Raw genomic sequence first — 21,102 nt, forward strand, 5'->3', positions numbered from 1 at the left:
ACTGTACTATACATAACCTCAAATATCAAACGGTGAGAGCAGAAAGTATATATGTGAGATCTACGCTAAGCTAACAAGTTTTAGATGAGCTGGATGAGCTAGACTTGCACTCCCATTCCCACGTTGCTATATTATTTGCATAATTGACCAATGACAAAGTATATTTTTGGTTTTACCGACAGAGGCGATAGAAGATAGAGCCGTATTTACTATTTATTGTCATTTAAAACATTGATATTTGATATTTAATTCAAATCCAATAATGTTGCATATTAACGATTTTAACGTTACCTAGGTACGAAAAAATTTTGTATAATTTATTTTTTCTTAAATTTGTAATTTAAATTGTTTTTATTTTTATTTTACTGCGAAGGGGCCCTTTGATTGAACGGGGCCCTGGGATGAAGTCCATAAAGCCCATGCCTAAGTCCGCCCCTGGTTGCTTCACTGGATTTATTTGCTAATAAATAACATTTTTTAGTTATTTATTTAATCTGAAAAGAAATAAAAAAAAACCCTAAAAAAAATCCACCACCATATTAGGTTGTTTAACGTTTAATGTATATTTATTTAGGATTTAGTAAACTTTGCCGATACTTACCAGTGAAGAAACGAAACACCTGAACAGTACACTTCACCGAACAAATGACTGTTTAATATTCAACTATACTGTACTATACATAACCTCAAATATCAAACGGTGAGAGCAGAAAGTATATATGTGAGATCTACGCTAAGCTAACAAGTTTTAGATGAGCTGGATGAGCTAGACTTGCACTCCCATTCCCACGTTGCTATATTATTTGCATAATTGACCAATGACAAAGTATATTTTTGGTTTTACCGACAGAGGCGATAGAAGATAGAGCCGTATTTACTATTTATTGTCATTTAAAACATTGATATTTGATATTTAATTCAAATCCAATAATGTTGCATATTAACGATTTTAACGTTACCTAGGTACGAAAAAATTTTGTATAATTTATTTTTTCTTAAATTTGTAATTTAAATTGTTTTTATTTTTATTTTACTGCGAAGGGGCCCTTTGATTGAACGGGGCCCTGGGATGAAGTCCATAAAGCCCATGCCTAAGTCCGCCCCTGGTTGCTTCACTGGATTTATTTGCTTCAGTAAAAAAAATTTGTTGTCGTTGTAAGCCAGATTTCAGAAACTGTAACTTTTCTTCCCTCAATTTGCCTTCCAACATTTCAAATTTTTCTTCATGATTCGTTTCGTAATGGCGACGTAAATTGTATTCTTTTGGAACTGATGTTCCCTTATTACAAATAAAACATACAATTTTATTGCGCACAACACCACAAAAGTACATAATTTCCCATTTATCTTGAAAAACACGTCCTTCTTCGTCCAGTTTTCTTTTACTCTTTGTAAAAGTTTAATCTGGCAGTTTAATCTCTTAATTAAAATCACTATTATAATTTTATTTACAACTTTAATTCAACATTGAATTTTCGTATGAAAGCAACACTCAAAAGTTATGCACAATTCTAAACGATAGGTATTGATATAATGTAGATCTAACAACAAGCACAAATAAACAGGTTTTATAAGCCGTACGTTAGTTTGTCTCCATCTAAAACACTAGAATACTGAAGCGCCACCAACTGTCGGCTGGCGAACTAAATTTACGGATTGTAAATTGTAGATATGGACTGAGCTGATGCACACATAAGCTCAGCCCATATCTCTATGTCTCTAAAACTATAAACACCGTAATTACAACAAATACATAACTGAAATGTATTCGCGGACCGTGTAAAATTGCTTCGGGGGCCGGATGCGGCCGGCCAGTTCAAGACAGTTCTAGGGAATCATCCTGACTAAGCCCTTCATTTAATGATTAATGGATCCAACAGCTCATATAAGAATCGTATAAGAATCATCCTGGATCTTATACGACATTAAAATTCCATAAAATATAATTGAATCCTATTTAATAAATTTCACTGGGATTATTAAAAGTCCTTCGATGCTCAATTAATCTCTTGACTATTGTTAATAATTACATATGTTGTTTCGAAATCTACAACAGACGTGTTCCTATGTTGAACTCCTCTCATTGTTCTTAAATATGTCGGAGTGCAAATATCTGATCTATAGTGGATTTATCACGAGAAATTCACATTGGTATCTCAAGCGTTTTCTCCAAGGTACACTGTGATGTCTGATTAAACATAAATGTTTTTACAGATCATGAGCCTCCGTAGCTCACTTAGTATAGATGAAGCCCTTTGGTCAGGTTCGATTCCGGCCCAAGATGTAAGGAATCTGGTCTCTTTCGACAAAAAGTGAGTTAGCCGGTCTCATACGGAGGTTTTTCGTCCCCCAGAACACGCAAACCTGCCCCGTGAACACACACACACACACACACACACGGATATACAGTCATAACAATACATATTTAATCTCTCATTAGAAGGGCTCAACCCGTCCTAAGGGAGGGGGGAGAAAAAAGGGGGAAACCGTATGCGGAATAAATAAATTACAGATCATGAAATTTGATGAATGTATCAAGAATGGATGAAATTCCAGGTACGATTTCAGACCATAGTCATGATGAATCATACATATATGACTGACCTAACAATCGATTTTTCCTTTCAAATACTGTACTGAGTTAATCTGCATCGACCTCAAACACATTTTATAATAATGACAATAATTATATTATTCGGAGAAGTCTGTTAAAACATCGTAATGAATTTCAGCGATTTTAAATTACAACAACAAAAAAAAAAAGTATAAATTTGTTGTATTAGTACTGTATTTGATGTATCTCAAGGAAAATGATGTAAGTATTGATGACGTTAAATGAATTTACCAGTCTTGTAATCTTAAACCACTTATTAAAAAAAAAAAAATAAATAAAAGAAGGGAAGGGATCTTTGAAGATTTCATGCATTAACAAAGGAGATGGAGTTTCTTTCAAAACTGTGAATAGCGATGGAGTTATTGTACCGTGAACCCCCCCCCTTTATGTCGTTAGAGGTTGGAGGGGGGGGGGGTAAAAGTATTTCATTGGCTCGATGACAGTGCTCATGGGGCCCAGCAAAAGGCCTATTGCTAGCTGCGTAACAACTGCGGTTCCGCTACCAGTGTGAAAACGTAGGCTACACTTCAGAGCTGCAGGGGGGGGGGGGGATGCATTCTTCTCAATCTATACAATTCTATTACCATAAAGTGGTAGGTATGTTTCATCGACGCTCAGTGCACAATTGAAATAAATCAATTTAACAGTGATAATGCAAAAGACAATCTCTTGTAAACTATTCTCGAGAATGAAAATATCGAAAAAACAATATCATAACCTGATCTGTAAAATTTCAAATCAAACAGATTTTTTTTTTTCGTTATGTAAAAATCTCTAACCTTAAGCACTTATAAATTGTGTAAATTTTTCTTCTAAAATTCGGATGATTCTTTCCGCTAAACGGCAATACATGCAATTAGCAGACAAAAATACCAAGGGTGCTAGATGTGCGGTGCTCATCCACCGAATAGCCATATCATCGATATTATATTTTTTCATTTATTCCCGTTAAAGAATCCCCTAATTGTTTCCAGACTTCATGTGATTCCTAAAAGTAAACACAATATACTAATGCTTCATGAAGAAGACACTTTTCGACGCGTAAACATTGCGTCACATAATAGTCCAAGTGAGCGTTCAAAATACATACACCTTTGAGCCCTTTGAAAAGATGTACAGATGGTGCAGCGGGTGAAATTCTTAGCGTTCTAGTGGTTTTAAACCACTCAGAAGGCGGAGGTGGGTGAGCTCTGAGACAATAGCACTAAAAGCTGTGATTGGTTATTATGTCAACCAATCCAATTGAAAGTTGTCAAGAGTTGCTGTTTTTGTTTTCTGAATTTCATCTGTTTTGCGTGAGTGAAGAATGAATTGACGTGGTAAGCAAGTTTATATATATATTTTTCGATAAATTTTAAGCTTTTTTTTGTCCATATTTCCAATGGGGAAAAAAAAAAATTCAAACATACCAACCAAATATAGCATTCTCCTTCATTGTTATTTCTGATATACAGTATCTTAAAACAAACACATTGTTCCCCATACACCTTTTTAGGTGTATGGGGAACAATGTGTTTGTTTTAAGTGCAATTTTGGTTACAATCAATTGATAAATTAAAGAATTCAAAGTTATCCTACAATTAATTCATTAGACCAATTAAGATGAGCACTGATGTGCTATGCGCTCTTAAAAACTCTCATACATCGACAAAAATGCAATTATACAGTCCAGTAGCGCACTCAGGATTTAAACTTGGGGGTGGGCGAGTTGAGTAGACGATTTGAGAATACACACTACACATCGCATACAACCTATGAGCATCTGTAATGAGAGAATACACACTACGCATCGCATACAACCTATGAGCATCTGTAATGAGAGAATACACACTACGCATCGCATACAACCTATGAGCATCTGTAATGATCGTCGGTAATTCATAAGTAGTATAGAAATAGAAGACATGACACGACATAAATAAAAAAAAAAAAAAATTTTAATTAGGAAAAGATTTTTGGAAATTTTTCTAGTGTTTTTTTTTTCTTTTTCGTTGGGGGACAGGATCCCCCCCCCCCCTCTGGGTGCGCCACTAATACGATCAAACAGACGTGATTTTGTAGCGCCGGCTGCGTAAGCTACGACGGCACACCAAACCGAAATGGGCACGCGACGCCACTGAAAAATACAATATAAGTGGAATTGGGGGTGAGGGGATTGCGCAATATGCAATGCCCTCTCGAGATAAGTTCTGGGACTCTATGGAGATGCCGAGTAAGATGACATGTAGACACGAAAAGCCACAACAATAAATTTCATTATTCATATCTGTTTAATCATTTCTTTTGTGCTATCTTTCTTCCAATTTATTTCGTAACCATAATCTTGGATTATCACAGTTTCATTCGTTTAACCAGAGCTGAATTTAAGTTTCTTTGAGCCATTGGCATTGTTTTTCGTGTAGTTTTCTTATTTACATATATAATATTATCATCTTATTTCAACATAATATTACATGAAATTTATTATTTTATACTTTCGTATCCTTGTGGTAACGTCCATATCGTTGCCCAACCGAACAGAGGCTATAATAGGTTCTATTCCAATAGAGGAACTTTTTCTAGGCCTTTCTTGCTGGTGCACGTATTATTTGATCTTTGACGAAGACAAATATTTTTAATTTTCTTTCAGAAACCCAGGGTTTTTAACTTTACAACCCAGAAAAATTGGCAGGAAAATCCAACAGATAACATCCCCAGTAACTGATACTGTAATCATAATCTTGAATTATGTTTACAGCATCAATTAGGGTTAGGAACACGAGATGGCCGCAGTTGTCTGTCATACTCTCGTGATCCGTATGTCTGAATCGTCTGTGGTGATTTGCAGATAGGTGATGACTAAAGGTTTAGCCAAATGATTATCAAAAAAAAAAAAAAAAAAAGTTAGGGGGATAAGATTTCTGCTTATTATCTTTAGATGGTAAAAATACATTACAGAATTTATTTTCATTTCTATATATCATCACCAGGAATAATTTAAATTTAAGTTATACCATTTTAAAATAAATTTTCTAATGTCCTTATTCCCAAATAGAATGGGCAGGACTCTTTAAGTCCTAACTAACTTTGGAAGATTAACGTTTGTCAGCCTCTACCCTAAACTAAGGCCCAATGATGTCACAGACATCAGGGAACCTTTAAAATGTTATATGAAATAAAAACCGAAATCAGTATAGTACAATTATTAAAAAAAATCAACTAATGCCTTTTATTTCTCTATAGGGAGTAAGTGAGGCCTTTTAACCCTATCTAATTTCTGGAGACTGAGTGGGCAGTTCACTCTTCACCGGTAACCAATCAGAGATAGCTGGCCAAAGACAAACACTAATTATATGCGGCAACCGATGGAGAGACTGGTAAACAAGTGATGTTATCTCTTGGTTCCTAACAGAATATGTTATTGTCTGAAATAGTGTGAGTTCTACCGTCGATTTTATTGAGTTTAGGGGACGAAAAACCCGAGTTTCCGGAAATAAAAACCAGCTTGCCAGAGATCGACTAACTCGGGAACCGGTCGAAGATAGGCTTAGAAAAAGTTCCTCCAGTCGGTGACTAGACTTGAACTTCAATCTATCTTTCCCATATACGGTACTAAAGTACTATAGTTTGATCAGTCAATCTCTCGTATATAAGCCCAACATAAAAAAAAAAAATCGTTTGGTGGCTTAGAGTAAAGGATGCAAGTGTCAGAACCACTGAAAGCAACACAGGCCTTTATATTACAATTATTGTTTATTAAATCAGTAACTTTTTAGCGAGTTCATAGGTGCCTTTTCTAATGCAAGAACAGCATTCGATGATGACTGGATAGATTTGTGATTTTTTTTAATTTTTTTAAAGAATTAATGGTAGCTAAACACCAAGAACAAAAGCCAAACTTCTAATTTCTTTCATGATTAACGTTTTATGCCAAGAATGACCGGAAGCTTGTTATCCCAAGAAGAGAAATATCTCGTGTTGTCTAGAGATCTGGGTTCGTCCTATGTAGGACTGTAAGAACACATTTCTCTTTTGTGAAATATAACACAAGAATGATTACGCTAATATTGAAGTTTTGATAAGGTTAAAAATGCCACCAAAAAGGTTTAAACAATTCTCGCATTTACCTCAAATAGCATAATCTATCTCAATCATATTATGAAAATGATATCAGAGTTTTTCGTAATTTTTATTGGGAGTCTTTCATACAACATATCCTTGCTCCCAAGAGCAATTTGAGAGATTAACTGTAATTTAAATGTACAGCCACAAGGTTATTTGTAAAACAAAAAATTCTTAATGAAGTCATGTGACGTAACGCCACCATAAATTATGGCTACTGAAAATGATAGGATGCTTACAAGCCAATTATTGCATATTGCATTTCTTTTTTTTTAACTTTTGCAGTTAATTCTAAAATACAGTCTCGAGAACTCATTTCCAATTATTGTCATACTACTGCGAATTTTTCTCACAATTGCTGTAGGTGTTGCTAGTTGTGAGAGGAGTTTTTCTAAATAAAATAGATTAAGAATTACCTACATTATTATGAAATAGACTTCGCCAATATCGTCGATGATTTTGCTAACAGAAAAGCAAGAAATATAACATTTTAGAATGTTGAAATTAAAATTTTACTTCAAAAATAAACATAGTGTTTTAATTTATTTCTCTCTAAGTCGTTTTGACTTTTTGTAGTATTTTTGATGTGTATTGAGAGGGGCGGCAAACTCAGGGATCGCCCTAGGGGGCAAAAGCTCTAGCTACACCACTGACCCCTTGGCATATTTAAAAAAAAAATAAATAAAACAACAAAAAACAGAACCTGAAGTTCGTTTTTTTTTTTACTGCTAGTTACTTCCCCCCCCCCCGTCTCATTTTGCTCAAAAGACTATGTCAGCAATTTCCACGGAATAGATATTGTGTATACTATTGTAAATAGTTACATCTTAGTGTGTGGTTTTGTTATGTAGAGACCAGTCAAGCAACATATTTTGAAAATAATTTTTCTGCCATGCTTAATTTGAATTTGCAATGAAAGTAGCAGCCACCTATCAAATAAGACATCTGGGCCCTCTATTTTATAATAAGGTAAATGGCACAATAAAAGCAATCTACATTTGTTTCATAACCTCTAACTTTTACACGTAAGATAATACATTTTAAAAAATCAAAAGACATTATTTATAATAAATAAGTAACAGTAATTTAAAACGTTATCATTACGAGTACACCGCCAATTTTCTGGCAGTAGATGATCCGATACTTACGTTCTTTCCAACAAAGTTATGAGAGCTAACTTGAAATTCTAGCAACTTCTCGACGAGTTCGCTGGCCTGTCGCAGATGGTGGGTATGCTCACATGATTGTGTACATCGTTACAAAATAAAGGCAGAAGTATTGAAGCAACTCGAGCGTGTGAAATTCTTGACAGACAGTGATTCGAAGAAGTAAATGAATTAGAAAATTATGAAAAATGGTAAGAGTACTGAGCATGATCAAGCGATGATGAAATGGTTTCAACAACGTTGAAGTGATGGTGTAGTCGAATAACATGTTGATGGAACACGCTATCTTCCATAAAGAACTTAAATTAGAACTTTGTGTGTGTGTGACTATAATGAAGGATGGCGTCAAAGGTTTAAGAAACGTCATGGAATTTATATCCATAAAGTCTGTGAAAAACGGTCCACAATCCATGAAGGAGCTACCAATTATATGGATGAATTTGCTAAACGTTTGGCTGACGAGCACCTCATTCCGAGCAAATGTATGATGTTCCTTAAACTGCATTATATTAGCGATGTCCACCGCGAAGGACATTAAGAACAGTTCAAACAATCTAATATAAGGATAGCGTTATTATCCTCTCCTATGGTGCTCAAACGCAGGTCAAGCACAAGTGTAACTGTGCAGATGAAGAAGGCTGGATTACCTCCGAGATTACGTTAAAATTGTTTGAAAGCTCTCTCTCTCTTAGCCTGAGCACACTACGCATCTGTAGGCCTACCTCACTTGCAAAATTCTTCTAATTCTGGACAACTGTTCATTCATTCTATAGTTTATCTCCCTGTGCAAAAAAAAAAAAAAAAGTTTATACAATATGTTAACTCACCTGCATACATTCTTTGTTCAATCCCTTATTCCTCATCGAATCATACTGGGTAAGGACTAAGGGGAGAATAACACTGTGAAGGCTGAGTATCGCTAATTTTTCATGACACATTTGTTAGATGTCGTAAATAATAGCAAGCTGTAGAGAACATTGGCAAAGAATTTAACATGAAAGATCTGCTTTGCTTCTTTGTCTGGAAAAAGAATTTTGTAAGCATCGTTAACACTGAAATGCTGACATGTGTTCTGTCTTGATGTATGCCTGATAATTTTCCTGATAAAAATGTTGGTAATGACTTTACCTGATTTAATGCAATTAAAGGTGAAAGAAGTTATTTGAATATACAAAAACTGCGATGATATCTTCTGCCAACAATATTATATATACATACGAAGAGGGGGGGGGGGTTCGAGAAGTTCTGATAAACACCTAGAACAAAAATGATGTTAAATCAACTGATATAACCACAAGAAAGAACATAATTTACCTTCATAACTCTGCTATGGGTATGTTCTTTCTTGTGGTTATATCAGTTGCTTTAATATCATTTTTTTTTTGTTTTGTTGTTGTTGTTGTTCTAGGTGTTTATCAGAACTTTCTAGACCCCCCCCCCCTCTCATGCATATTATAGGGAGGCTTAATTTAATGGAGAAAATCTGTCCGAATGGATGAACACTGACGAAGAAACACTGTTTTTCATTAGTATGCTGACTCGGAAATATTTTATATTGTTCTAAATCCTAATAAAAACAATAACAAATGATGAAACAAATTGACATGGTAACCGAGTTAATGAACTCATCCGTCAGTCTCAGTCAACAAATAAAAAAAGAAGTAATGAATTTGCATTTGATGTATAAAAAATTACATCGGAAAAGATCAGAGCATATGCAACAACTTCGCTGGAATAAAATGTTTAAAAACTTAGAGATTGAAACCCATTCCTTTGTGAATAGCTGAACAACCCAAGCAAATAAAATTTTGCCCTTTTTTGGGAACGCTACTATTGCAACATTCTTTGTAAGTACAGAAATTACTAAACCTGTTTTCATTTATACTATATTGTACTAATAAACCTGTGCTAACGAATGTATTTCGGAGGTGTACGAATGAATTATTATGACTTAAACTCCTCCAAACGGATTAGCCGGCTAAACGGTTAATCCGGCAACGCTCCAGAAATAAAAGCTACCGGAAAATCGGTGATGTACCTGTATTACCAATTCATGATAAATTATTCAAAAACTGTGAAAGGTGTTTTTGATTCAGTCTCTTAAAATACATTAGCATCATCTAAATTCCGTCACCTTTCGTTAAATTCCGATTCCGACATTCCTGTTGATATTTCAGAGTGTACAAGCACGCACACAAAAGTGGCGTTTCGCATCCACAGCGTTAGGCAGACAGAAGCTGTTCTCAGTTCGAATGTAGTCGCTGACTAGAGGAACTCTTTTCTATCCCTTTTATGGCCGGTGCCCGCGTTAGTCGATCTCGGGAACGTCCACATAACGATTCCTCTCAAGGAATCGTTATGTGGACTTTTTTTTTCAATTGAATGTGTCAGTCATAGGAAGCAGCAAGGCTCTTTTTTTATTCCGGATACTCGAGTTTTTTGCGTGTGTTCTTTGGTAAATTGGCCAAAGAACACATCCAATTAACAGACACAAATACTGCATAGTATAGCGTGCAGAATGTACTGAGTAGTGTATAGGGTAATGTTGTGTAGTGGAGTGGCCTCATGTGATGAGTCCCGTGATTAAAAGGTTCGGTGTCCTGTAACACTGGTAATATTATGCAGATAAATGAGTCTTCCCTCGATGAGTCTTAGGAGTCCCTGGAGGTGTCAAATAATAATAATAAACAGATGCCTAAATGTATTATTGATACCGAATCAAAATCACTAAGATATATCTATCCAAAATCACCAGTATGAAACGCAAGTTTCAATGTCCGTAGAAACTTTTCTTTTTCTTAAATCGGTGGATAGATTGGTTCAGTGGTCATGGGGTTTATACGCATTTTTAATGCAGCGGGTTTGCCATTCATTCAAGTTTTGCATCCGCTAAGGACGGGTAGGTTAGGTCTATAGATACGTGTGTTTGAGGTCGGTTACCCTGCTTGAAGGAGGATACATTCAAGTTAGTGGAAGTAAAACCCCTTCCACCTCCAGTTAAAGTGCTCTTATAAAAGGTTCTTTGGGCCCTGGACAGGATTTGAGCCCAAGCCTTTCTAACCAAAGGACATCATCATCATTACCGACTGAACTAGTGACTTCCTAGAGCCTCAGTAGTTCAATCGGTTTAGACGAAGCCCTTGGGTCGGAAAAACCTGGGTTCGATTCCCGTCCATGATGTGAGGAACCTTTACTGGTCTCTTTCGAGTAAAGGTGAGTTAGCCAGTCTCATACGTGGGTAGAGGGTTTTTTCACCAGGAAACTCAGGTTTTTCACCCTTTAGAACGGGCAAATCGGCCAGTGCAGTGAAAACACACACACGGATTTACAGTCATAAATACATACTTAATCCCTCATTAGGAGGGCTCGACCAGTCCTAAAGGACGTATGAGGAACGGGGGGAACCCCCCCATACGAATAAATAAAGTGACTTCCTGTAAATGAAGATGAAACAAATGCAATAAAACTGTAAAATAATAATAATAAAATAAAATTATTTATTCTTATATTTCACCCAGTAAACTGATCAGTCTTAATAAACTGACATATACAAAAATTACATATCACACAAAGAATCTTAATAATCATTAAATAAAAAAAAGTTCGAATAATCAGAAAATAGAGTACATAATATATGCAACACTGAAGTGCTGAAATTTGTAAAAGGAAATATCAGAATTTTTATTCAAGATATTCACTACAGATGTAAATATTCAGGATTATTAAGAAATATACTAAACTGGAAGAAGAAAGGAAAAAAAAAACTTTTTTTTTTTTTTTTAGTCGCATGACATCAAATTGCGATCATGCACGCTTTTTGTTGTTACATGAACCAGACATTGCCATTTTGTTTTCATTTCTATTTTATTGGTAAAGTTTCCCTAATATAATATATGATATCTGTAATATTTTATTTTCATCCCCGCACAGACTTTTTTCCAGTTTTCCAAATATTGGAAACGTTTATCAAAACCTTTTTGATACACAGGGAATTTCGACAACCTTAAAAAAAAAAACAATTTTTAGGTAATGCAGTCGGCAGAGCTACTTAATCCCTCCCCTTTCCCCAACAGAATACCCATCTTTGTGCTTCTTTGAGTCTTCTCACACACACACTTCTTAGTACATAATGTTTCGTCTGTTTACTCCGGTGGTATTATGTCAGAATAAACTTAAAACGCGAATGTAAAATACGTCCTGCAACTTCCACTTCGTAACTGGTTTTTATCTCACCGCATATTATACTTTAAAACCATAATTTATTACGTTACCAGATGGTGTTTAATTAATATTCAATATCTACAAACCTAACCAGAAACCTTTAATCTCGCAAAGGCTTTCCAGGCAAAAATATATACAACTTTCATTTCAGGCAGTCCAGTTTCCACGTAACCTTATACTTGCAGGAGTTCAAGTTTAACATTAATAACTGTTCATATTACATGACGTAACTGGCGTGTTTTGTCTTAAAACTTTTTTTTTTTTTCGTCTGCGAAAGTTGAATTTTGCATAAATAAATAAATTATATTGGCTAATACACAATTTTTAATCCTGAACGTATTTCGGTTAACGAGAAAGGAAATATACTTACTGATCGTCTGCATTATATCCTACGGGACACACATTACATCCATTATAAGTACCAATATACACTACTTTGTTCCGCTCCACCCCGAGGTGACGTTATAGTTTATACTGAATACAAGTGATGGAATAAACGTAGGCGTTCATTTAGGGTGTTCTGAAGGACTTCCTTTCACCCACTCATAGAAGAGAAAGTCACTGGCGTAACGCGTACTGCCTGGCATCGCACCGTCAAACTATCAGACATAGCGGGCATTTTTAAACAGGCTTAGCAGACTGCAGCCATCTGGTGAAGGAGAGGAATAAACATTTTGTTCCCGTTCTTTCCCGACTGAGTGTCTACGGAGGTTATATAGGTTGCGCTGCTGACGGCAGCGGTGCAAAGGGAGATTATGCGTCACTCCTAGAACGTCCCAGTTCTGTTAGTATTTTGCCGTTTCACAGAGGGGGAAACTTTTGTGAGCTGTGTTATCACTTAGAGAACAGCGGATTTCGGTATTCTTTTGGAACATCTTAATGCTACACGTGTTAGATTTAAAGAAACGGCTCATAACAATGAATCGCTTCTTAAGTTAAATTGAATTAAATCTAAAAAGCCATTTAAATTCATTTTATTAAAGTATTAAATAAAATAAAATAAATTTAACATACTGTATCAACATTCGCTATACTTATGTTATATTTTTTAATTAAAAATATCCAACGCATGCAGCACAATTTACAGTCGAATTGTTGTGATATAAATTAAGAATCTGTTCCTTCACATGCATAATATAAAAAAGCCCATTATGAAATAACAGAATGAAACGAGAAAATTGTTTAATTATATTGCAAATCAACTCCAATCCAATGGTATTACTGACCAATGCAATCTACATTCAAATTGCATTCTTCTTCTTGCTAAGGATGGAGAGAGAGAGAGAGAGAGAGAGAGAGAGAGATGTGTCGAACATCAAACTAAAAAAAGGCGACAATTTCTAAAATAAATAAGCAAATAAAATAACTTTTAAAAGCACTAATTTTCAAAATACTACTACTACTACTACTACTACTACTACTAATACTAATAATAATAATAATAATGCTTTTGAAAAGAACGCGAGCTGCAAAAATGTAATTTAAAACTGGCTAAATTATTTTTTATCACATATAATAGAAAACCAGCTCAGCATATTTCGCACGTCTTACTTTTGTAAGCATTTCACTTGCTGTCAGTAGTATTTCTGCAATAAAACTGTTCCGCTTAAATGCATTTTTGATAAAATAATTAAAATACTAAATAAATATTCTTCTCTCTCTCTCTCTCTCTCTCTCTCTCTCTCTCTCTCTCTCTCTCTCTCTCTCTCTCTCTCTCTCTCTCTCTCTCTCTTTCCAAGAGACTACGACACATTCCTTAGCTCTAATTTTTGGAAATCGGTTGGAACCAGTCTCTACTTTTTTGATCAGCAGAAAATTAATACATCTCTAGCCACTGTATACAGATATAAAAGAATTGTAAATTTTAATAACATAATTAATATATTTCATGAAATTTTATATTTTAACTAGACATATTTTATATTTTAACACACACACACACACACACACACACACACACACACACACACACACACACACACACACACACACACACACACACACACACATATATATATATGTGTGTGTATATATTACACACATTTCCATTTCCTTTTATTATTATTCACTCCTCGACCCTGACTGCCTGTCCTATCTAACATTGCTCCACCAAATATACGGAGAAGACAAGCTTCGATCAAAGTATTTAATAAAGTAATGAGCAACCCGCTCCTGCCCCTGCACCAGACTCTTATAAATCCACCTGGTCTTCGCCTAAAATCAAGAAACCCTTTCTGGTCCATGGACAAACTCTCTTCAGCTGCCTTACCATCAACACCTGACATATGGAGAGAATACTGGTCCAACAATCTTCCAACAAATGGTTTCCTGGTTGAAGATCCCTGTGCTCCGCAGCCTGGTTTTGCCCTTTCTAGGAAGATTTGGTCATCTGTCAACAGGATCAGAACTAACCAAGGCAGTGGCTGCCTACTACATAAATGGAAACTGTCAGACCACTCTTATTGTGACTGTTCTCTCGTGGCCCAGACGATCATATTGTGAATGACTGCCCAAGGCGCCAATTTCATGTTGGTGGCCTCCAGGATATCCACGGTGACAGATGAGGCCCTGGATTGGCTTTTGGTGTGGACACTGAGCTGTAGCTGCTTTGGCCATAAGAATAAATAAATAAATAAATCTATAAAAGTCACAATACATCAAAATAGAGACTTACAAAATTTAAAACTGAAATAATTACTTTATATAGATTATATCGTTAGGCTTGTATTTTATGCTTATATAACAATAATTGTCAAAGCTAGCAGAATGATCATAGAAACCGTCAAGTTAAGTAAACAATTATGTTCAAAACCCAAAGCAACATCTTTCTCGAAAAGGGAGGGGAAAAAAAAGAAAAAAAAAGTAGAAATTAATTAATTAATTAATGCATTGTGTCTATTTTTCAATGACAAATTAAATATTCATCTTTCGGATAACTGACTTCCAAATGCGAGAATATTAAATGAAAGGATTCCTATCCATGTTTTGTTCGGAAGCTTTCCCATGATTCTTTGAATATCTTACAAATTATATTCTTTGAATAATCCTGCAATTTAAAGAATTAACTACTACAAACACAAGAATAAATACTTAAGGTGTAAACTGATAAATAGTAAATAAAGCAAAAAATTAAGTTGGCTTTAATTTATTAAAAATAAGAAACTAAATTTAAAATAAAATACATAACAAGTATTTCAAATTTTGCCTATTTGAAATCTCAGCAGTCTGTTTCTTTCTTTTTTTTCTTTCTTGGAATTTTGTCTTAGTAGCTGAAGCATGTTCTTGTCTCTTGTAATATTTTTACACTTCATTCCTTCACAATTTCATAATCATTATTAATTTTACTGTTTCAATGTGCAACCGGTTTTTTCCCTTGCTCCATAACAAATTCACTAAAGAGAAAAACTCTTTCTATTGAATCAAAAGAACTATAGGTAGCGTCAACATGAAATCAGCAATGGCTTTTATATTCTCATAAGAAATGATTTCATTATGAAAGTGTTGGAAAGAAAAGAAAAAAAAGCCCAGAATTTTTATAATAGAAATAAATCCATATATGACAAGTTATTAGAATATAATAATAATAATTCTCGTTATTTCTGGAATAGTTGTTTGTTTAATGAATGTTACATGAAAACATTTCATCTTGGAAATCGGATATTGAAAAGCGGGACATGTTGGCATCCCGAAAACATGTCTGGGGACGCAGAGGCAATTTTTTTGTGAAAATAGGGCTATCTCGCTCAGATGGGACGGATGGGCACCTACTTTATATACACTGATTGAAAAAAAGTTAATGGACACCCCATTAAGTGTTTGTAGCCGGTATAAATTGCAGAAACATGATGCTTCGAAGTCATTGCAACTGTGTCCAAGTGAAATGTCTGCGAGAAGGGAATTGACAGAGTTTGAAAGAGGGGTTGTGATAGGACGCCAAGGTGCAGGCCTTTCTGTTCAGCAAATTTCTGACAAATTGGGCCATTCCGGGTCAACAAGTCACTGATACTATACTGAGATGGAAGCACAGGGAGTCAACTGCAAGTGCTACCTGCAGTGGACGACACACCACATTCATTGAAAATGACCGTAAAGTGCTATGACAATATGTAAGATAATATGTAAAAGCCACCATTTGTCGGCGGACATGTTGGATGCGGAATTCCGGACATTGACTGGAACACTAATCTGCACGAAAACACCCAGAACCGAAGCTTTGTGGAGAGATTTTAATTATAACATAGATTTCCATGGTAGGACCACAATATGCAAGCCCACATTACCCGAACCAACATGCGTCGTCTTCAGTGGTGCAAAGAATGTGTACAGTGGGACGTGGGAGCTTGGAAGGCTGTGTTATGGAGCAGAAACACGCTACATCTTCTACCGAGCAGATGGATGAATGTGAGTGTAGCGGATGCCTGGTGAACGTCTCTTTCCAGAGTGCGGAACCCCAAATTATGAAATTCAGAGGTGGCAGTGTGATGGTATGGTCCTGTTTTTTCTGGTTTGGCCTCTGATCTTTGTTTGTGGTGCCACAAATATTGAACTCCGAGATATATCTGAATATTGTGGAGAGTGCAATGCATCCTACTTTGTGGCATTTCCAAGAAACTAACCATTGTCTCTTTTAGCAAGATATGCCCACAGGAAGAAAGATGTGGAAAGTATGCGAGGATTGCTGCAGTCATCGCAGCGAAAGAGGATCCTGCATCGTATTAAGGTGGGCGCTATGGCTGTTTTTTCCTCAGTGGTGTCCGTTGACTTCTTTCCAAGCAGTATAAGATGCACATATATTTTAAAAAAACGTTTAATTTTCTTGACCACAAAAGCTATGGAATGACTTCTAATGGGACTATATTGATCAAGTGCATATAAGAAACAACTATGTTATACCAACTAGTTTCATCAACTAAGGCTGTCGGCATCTTCAGGGTACATAACTGATGTAAGGTACTAAAAGGTTAAAAACTGTTACAAACTATAATCAACCGATTCCAATTATATTAGACGAAGAACAGCGCTCGTACAATACATGCATAGAGCTTTCATGATCTCACTTGTTGTTATTTAGGAAGGTTCTATAGTTGGCACTGTAATACAGTTCTGGTGAGTTAAAAGATCTAATAAGGGTCTTCTAGATCACGGGCAAGATCAGTCCTTGGTTCCTGTTAAGGTTTTGTATACAGCGGGCAACTGCTGTGTCTTCTTTAATAATTCGGGAGCGAAAGTCCTCCTCAATGTAAGGAATTGTGCTTCTATTCCACTCTATGATATGGTTCGTTCTTGAGAAATGAAAAGCTAACCCCAATTTTCCTTTTCTGTTGTTATGACGTCACCAATGTGTTCTTTTTGCCTAATTTCAATGCTCCTTGAAGTCTGGCCGATGTAATTCAAGCCGCACGAGCAGGTTATGTTGTAAACGCCAGCATATTTGAAGAAAGGATGGCTATCTTTTGGAGATCTTAAGAATTGCCTAATCGTTTCTGTAGGTTTAAAGGCCACTCTTATTTTATGCGGTCTAAGGAGTCTTGCAATCTTATTGGAAACTGTCCCTAAGTATGGAATAACGATGGTAGAAATATAACGTATATCATCTCGTTGTCATTGTGTGTGTGGGGGGGGTGTCAGAGAAACGTATCTTGTGGACGAGTCTTCGAGGGAAATCCATTCGTGGTAAGGTTGTTAGATATCAGGGATAGTTCTTCCTGGAGATCTTGTTGATCTGTTGTAAGGAGAGAGGGTCGGTTCTTCAGCATGTGTACAATGCTAAGTTTCTGAGAAATGTGGTGGGAGGAAGTGAAATGTAAATAACGTTTTCGATAAACTGAGAGGGTGATACCACCATTCGTTAGCTTCTTAATTAAAATATCCATAAATGGTAATTGGTTATCTTTTTCAAGTTCTAGAGTGAATTTGATTGTGTGGTGTAAAGAGTTGATCTTGATTAGAAAGTCAAACAGGTCCTTTATTGTGGTTCCAAACAATAAAGATATCGTCCACGTATCTCCACCGTATACTGTGGGTTTAGGGTCTACTTGAGATAAGATTTTATTTTCCAAATCCTCCATAAAGATATCAGCACAAGATGGATAGAGAGAGAGAGAGAGAGAGAGAGAGAGAGAGAGAGAGAGGCTACCCATTGCAAGGCCAGTCAATTGCTGATATATGGTTTTATTCCATATGAAAAAGTTTGATGTTAAACAATGCGGAACAGCTTAGTAATATCTTGTGGGAGCAAACTTCCAAAATGTTGATGACTTCCTCCACAGGGATGTTAGTGAATAGAAATGTAACATCCAGGCTGGCGAGTAGATCTGTATTGGATATTGAGATGTTGTGCAGTTTTTTTACGAAATGTTGCGAATTTCGTATATAAGTATACGAATTATGAACGTGTGGTTTGAGGAGTCCTGCCAGGTGTTTGGATAACAGATAAGTGGGCGAATTGATTCCATCTACAATCGGGCTTAGAACATTGTTTAGTTTTGAAGAAAAAGAAAGACATTATCATATTAAAGGCAGATAAGGGAAATTCCATAGTGATTTTAAACACCAGTGATTACGAAGATAAGATTAATAGCTTGCTATCGGATACATCAACTTACCGTGTCCTAGTCACAGATCCAACACTAAAGAATCAGAATGACACTAACGATTTAATACGTCACATGGTGAACTGGCCTATAGACTTAAAACGAAGATTGAAATCTATGCATCCACTAACACCAAGACTATATGGTGTTCCTAAAGTACACAAAAATGGAATACCAGTACGCCCGATTGCAGATGGAATCAATTCGCCCACTTATCTGTTATCTAAACACCTGGCAGGCCTCCTCAAACCACATCCATAATTCGGATACTTATATACGAAATTCGCAACATTTCGTAGAGAAATTGAACAACATCTCAATCTCCAAAACGGATCTACTCGCCAGCTTGGATGTTACATCTCTATTCACTAACATCCCTGTGGAGGAAGTCATCAACATTTTAGGAAGTTTGCTCCCTCAAGATATTACTTCTCTGTTCCGTCATTGTTAACATCAAACTTTTTCACATGGAATAAAACCATATATCTGCAATTGACTGGCCTTGCAATGGGTAGCCCTCTCTCTCCATCTTGTGCTGATCTCTTTATGGAGGATTTTGAAAGTAAAATCTAATCTCAAGTAGACCCTAAACTAGGGGCGGCTCGTGCATAGGCACTGTGGAACTGCAGCACCCCCAATTTTTCTCGATATATTTATTAATTTATTTATATTTGCTTGTAATATTTAATTTTATCATCAACAATCCTATACAATTCTCTTATTTTGTAGAAAAAATAATAAAAATTCATCTTGTAGCACTTAGGAGGGCGAAGGACGCTAGCAGCACTGTGTTTACCACAACGTCACATTGCTACGCACGCAAGCATATGCACGTTATAGTGAGATGCGAGCTATTAGCATAATGCGGCACTGTCCGTCGCGCAGTTCCACTGTTGTTTATATGCAGTTTGAACCAGTAGTAGAGTGTTCATAGTGCTTATCGTGTTTACTCCGTCTCTTTAAATATTCGGACATTACAATTAAAGACATAACATTTGGTATAGTAAATTTTAAGTAATTTTTAATTATACTAAACTATATAATTTTATCGATAATAAAAATATGTTTTCATGTTAATTTTTTTTTAAATTTTTATCATAATTTTGATATTTTATCCAAACACGTATACACTGTCCTTACAGTGTGTATGTATATTTCGAAAGTTGCAGTACCCCCACGATTTCAAGCCACGAGCCGCCACTGCCCTAAACCCACAGTATGGTGGAGATACGTGGACGATATCTTTATTGTTTGGAACCACAATAAAGGACCTGTTTGACTTTCTAAACAAGATCAACTCTTTACACCACACAATCAAATTCACTCTAGAACTTGAAAAAGATAACCAATTACCACTTATGGACATTTTAATTAAGAAGCTAACGAGTGGTGGTATCAACCTCTCCGTTTACTGCTAACCAATACAGGACGTTATTTACATTTCACTTCCTCCCACCACATTTCTCAGAAACTTAGCATTGTACACATGCTGAAGAACCGACCCTCTCTCCTTACAACAGATCAACAAGATCTCCAGGAAGAACTATCCCTGATATCTAACAACCTTACCATGAACGGATTTCCTTGAAGACTCGTCCACAGGATACGTTTCTCTGATTCCCCCCTCCCCCCCCACACACAGACACAAAGACAACGAGATGACATACGTTATATTTCTACCATCGTCATTTTATATTTAGGGACAGTTTCGAATAAGACTGCAAGACTCCTTAGACCGCATAAAATAAGAGTGGCCTTTAAACCTACAGAAACGATTAGGCAATTCTTAAGATCTCCAAAAAATAGCCATCCTTTCTTCAAATATGCTGGCGTTTACAACATAACCTGCTCGTGCGGCTTGAATTACATCGGCCAGACTTTAAGTATGGTCCCGTTAGAAGTCATTCCATATATATTTTTTTGCATTTCTAGCATAAGTGGTGATTAGTAATGCTGGAGAGAGAAAGAAAGAAGAAATTCAAGGGAAGAGAAAGGAATGCTCGTCGGAGGGAAGAGAAAGTAAGGAGTGGGTATTGGGCGCCTTCATGATAAGAAATATACTCGAGAGTGAAAAATCGTGCTTCTCAAGTAAAGGAAGATTAACGATAGGGAGGCTATTATAATGCATAAAGGCAAAAAAAAAAAAAAAATAGCTGATCGTTTTGGTAGGTACAAATCATTTGAAAGGTGACAAATTAGGAAAGAACCTATTAGTTACTTAATAGGAAAGAAGATAAATGAGAGAGGAAAGATAACCAGACAGAGGCGAGTTAAAATAGAAAGCCACGATTGCAAATGAGTCAATGCGTAGTACAGGAAGAATAGTGCTCGGTTTGTGGATGTGCGGAGACAATTCGGGACAAAAGGATTTATATAAGGCTGAAGGTTTGTACATGAATAGATTTGA

At 36.0% G+C, this 21,102-nt stretch overlaps 1 protein-coding gene across 2 annotated transcripts in view; it reads right to left on the reverse strand.

Moving 5' to 3' along the window:
• Positions 1-12,770, reverse strand: part of LOC150110061 (uncharacterized) — a 46,412-nt gene extending 33,642 nt beyond the window's left edge. For both annotated transcript variants that reach the window (XM_090390979.1, XM_090390978.1), the window contains exon 1: positions 12,473-12,770. In XM_090390979.1, coding sequence (XP_090247105.1) covers positions 12,473-12,485 — 13 coding nt within the window. In that variant the 5' untranslated portion in view covers positions 12,486-12,770. The remainder of the gene's footprint in view (positions 1-12,472) is intronic.
• Positions 12,771-21,102: the final 8,332 nt, after the last annotated feature.

The sequence above is a fragment of the Typopeltis vanoorti genome, chromosome 1, assembly GCF_054136105.1.
Source record: "Typopeltis vanoorti isolate ZY-2024b chromosome 1, IOZ_Tvanoo_1.0, whole genome shotgun sequence".
NCBI lineage: Eukaryota > Metazoa > Arthropoda > Arachnida > Uropygi > Thelyphonidae > Typopeltis > Typopeltis vanoorti.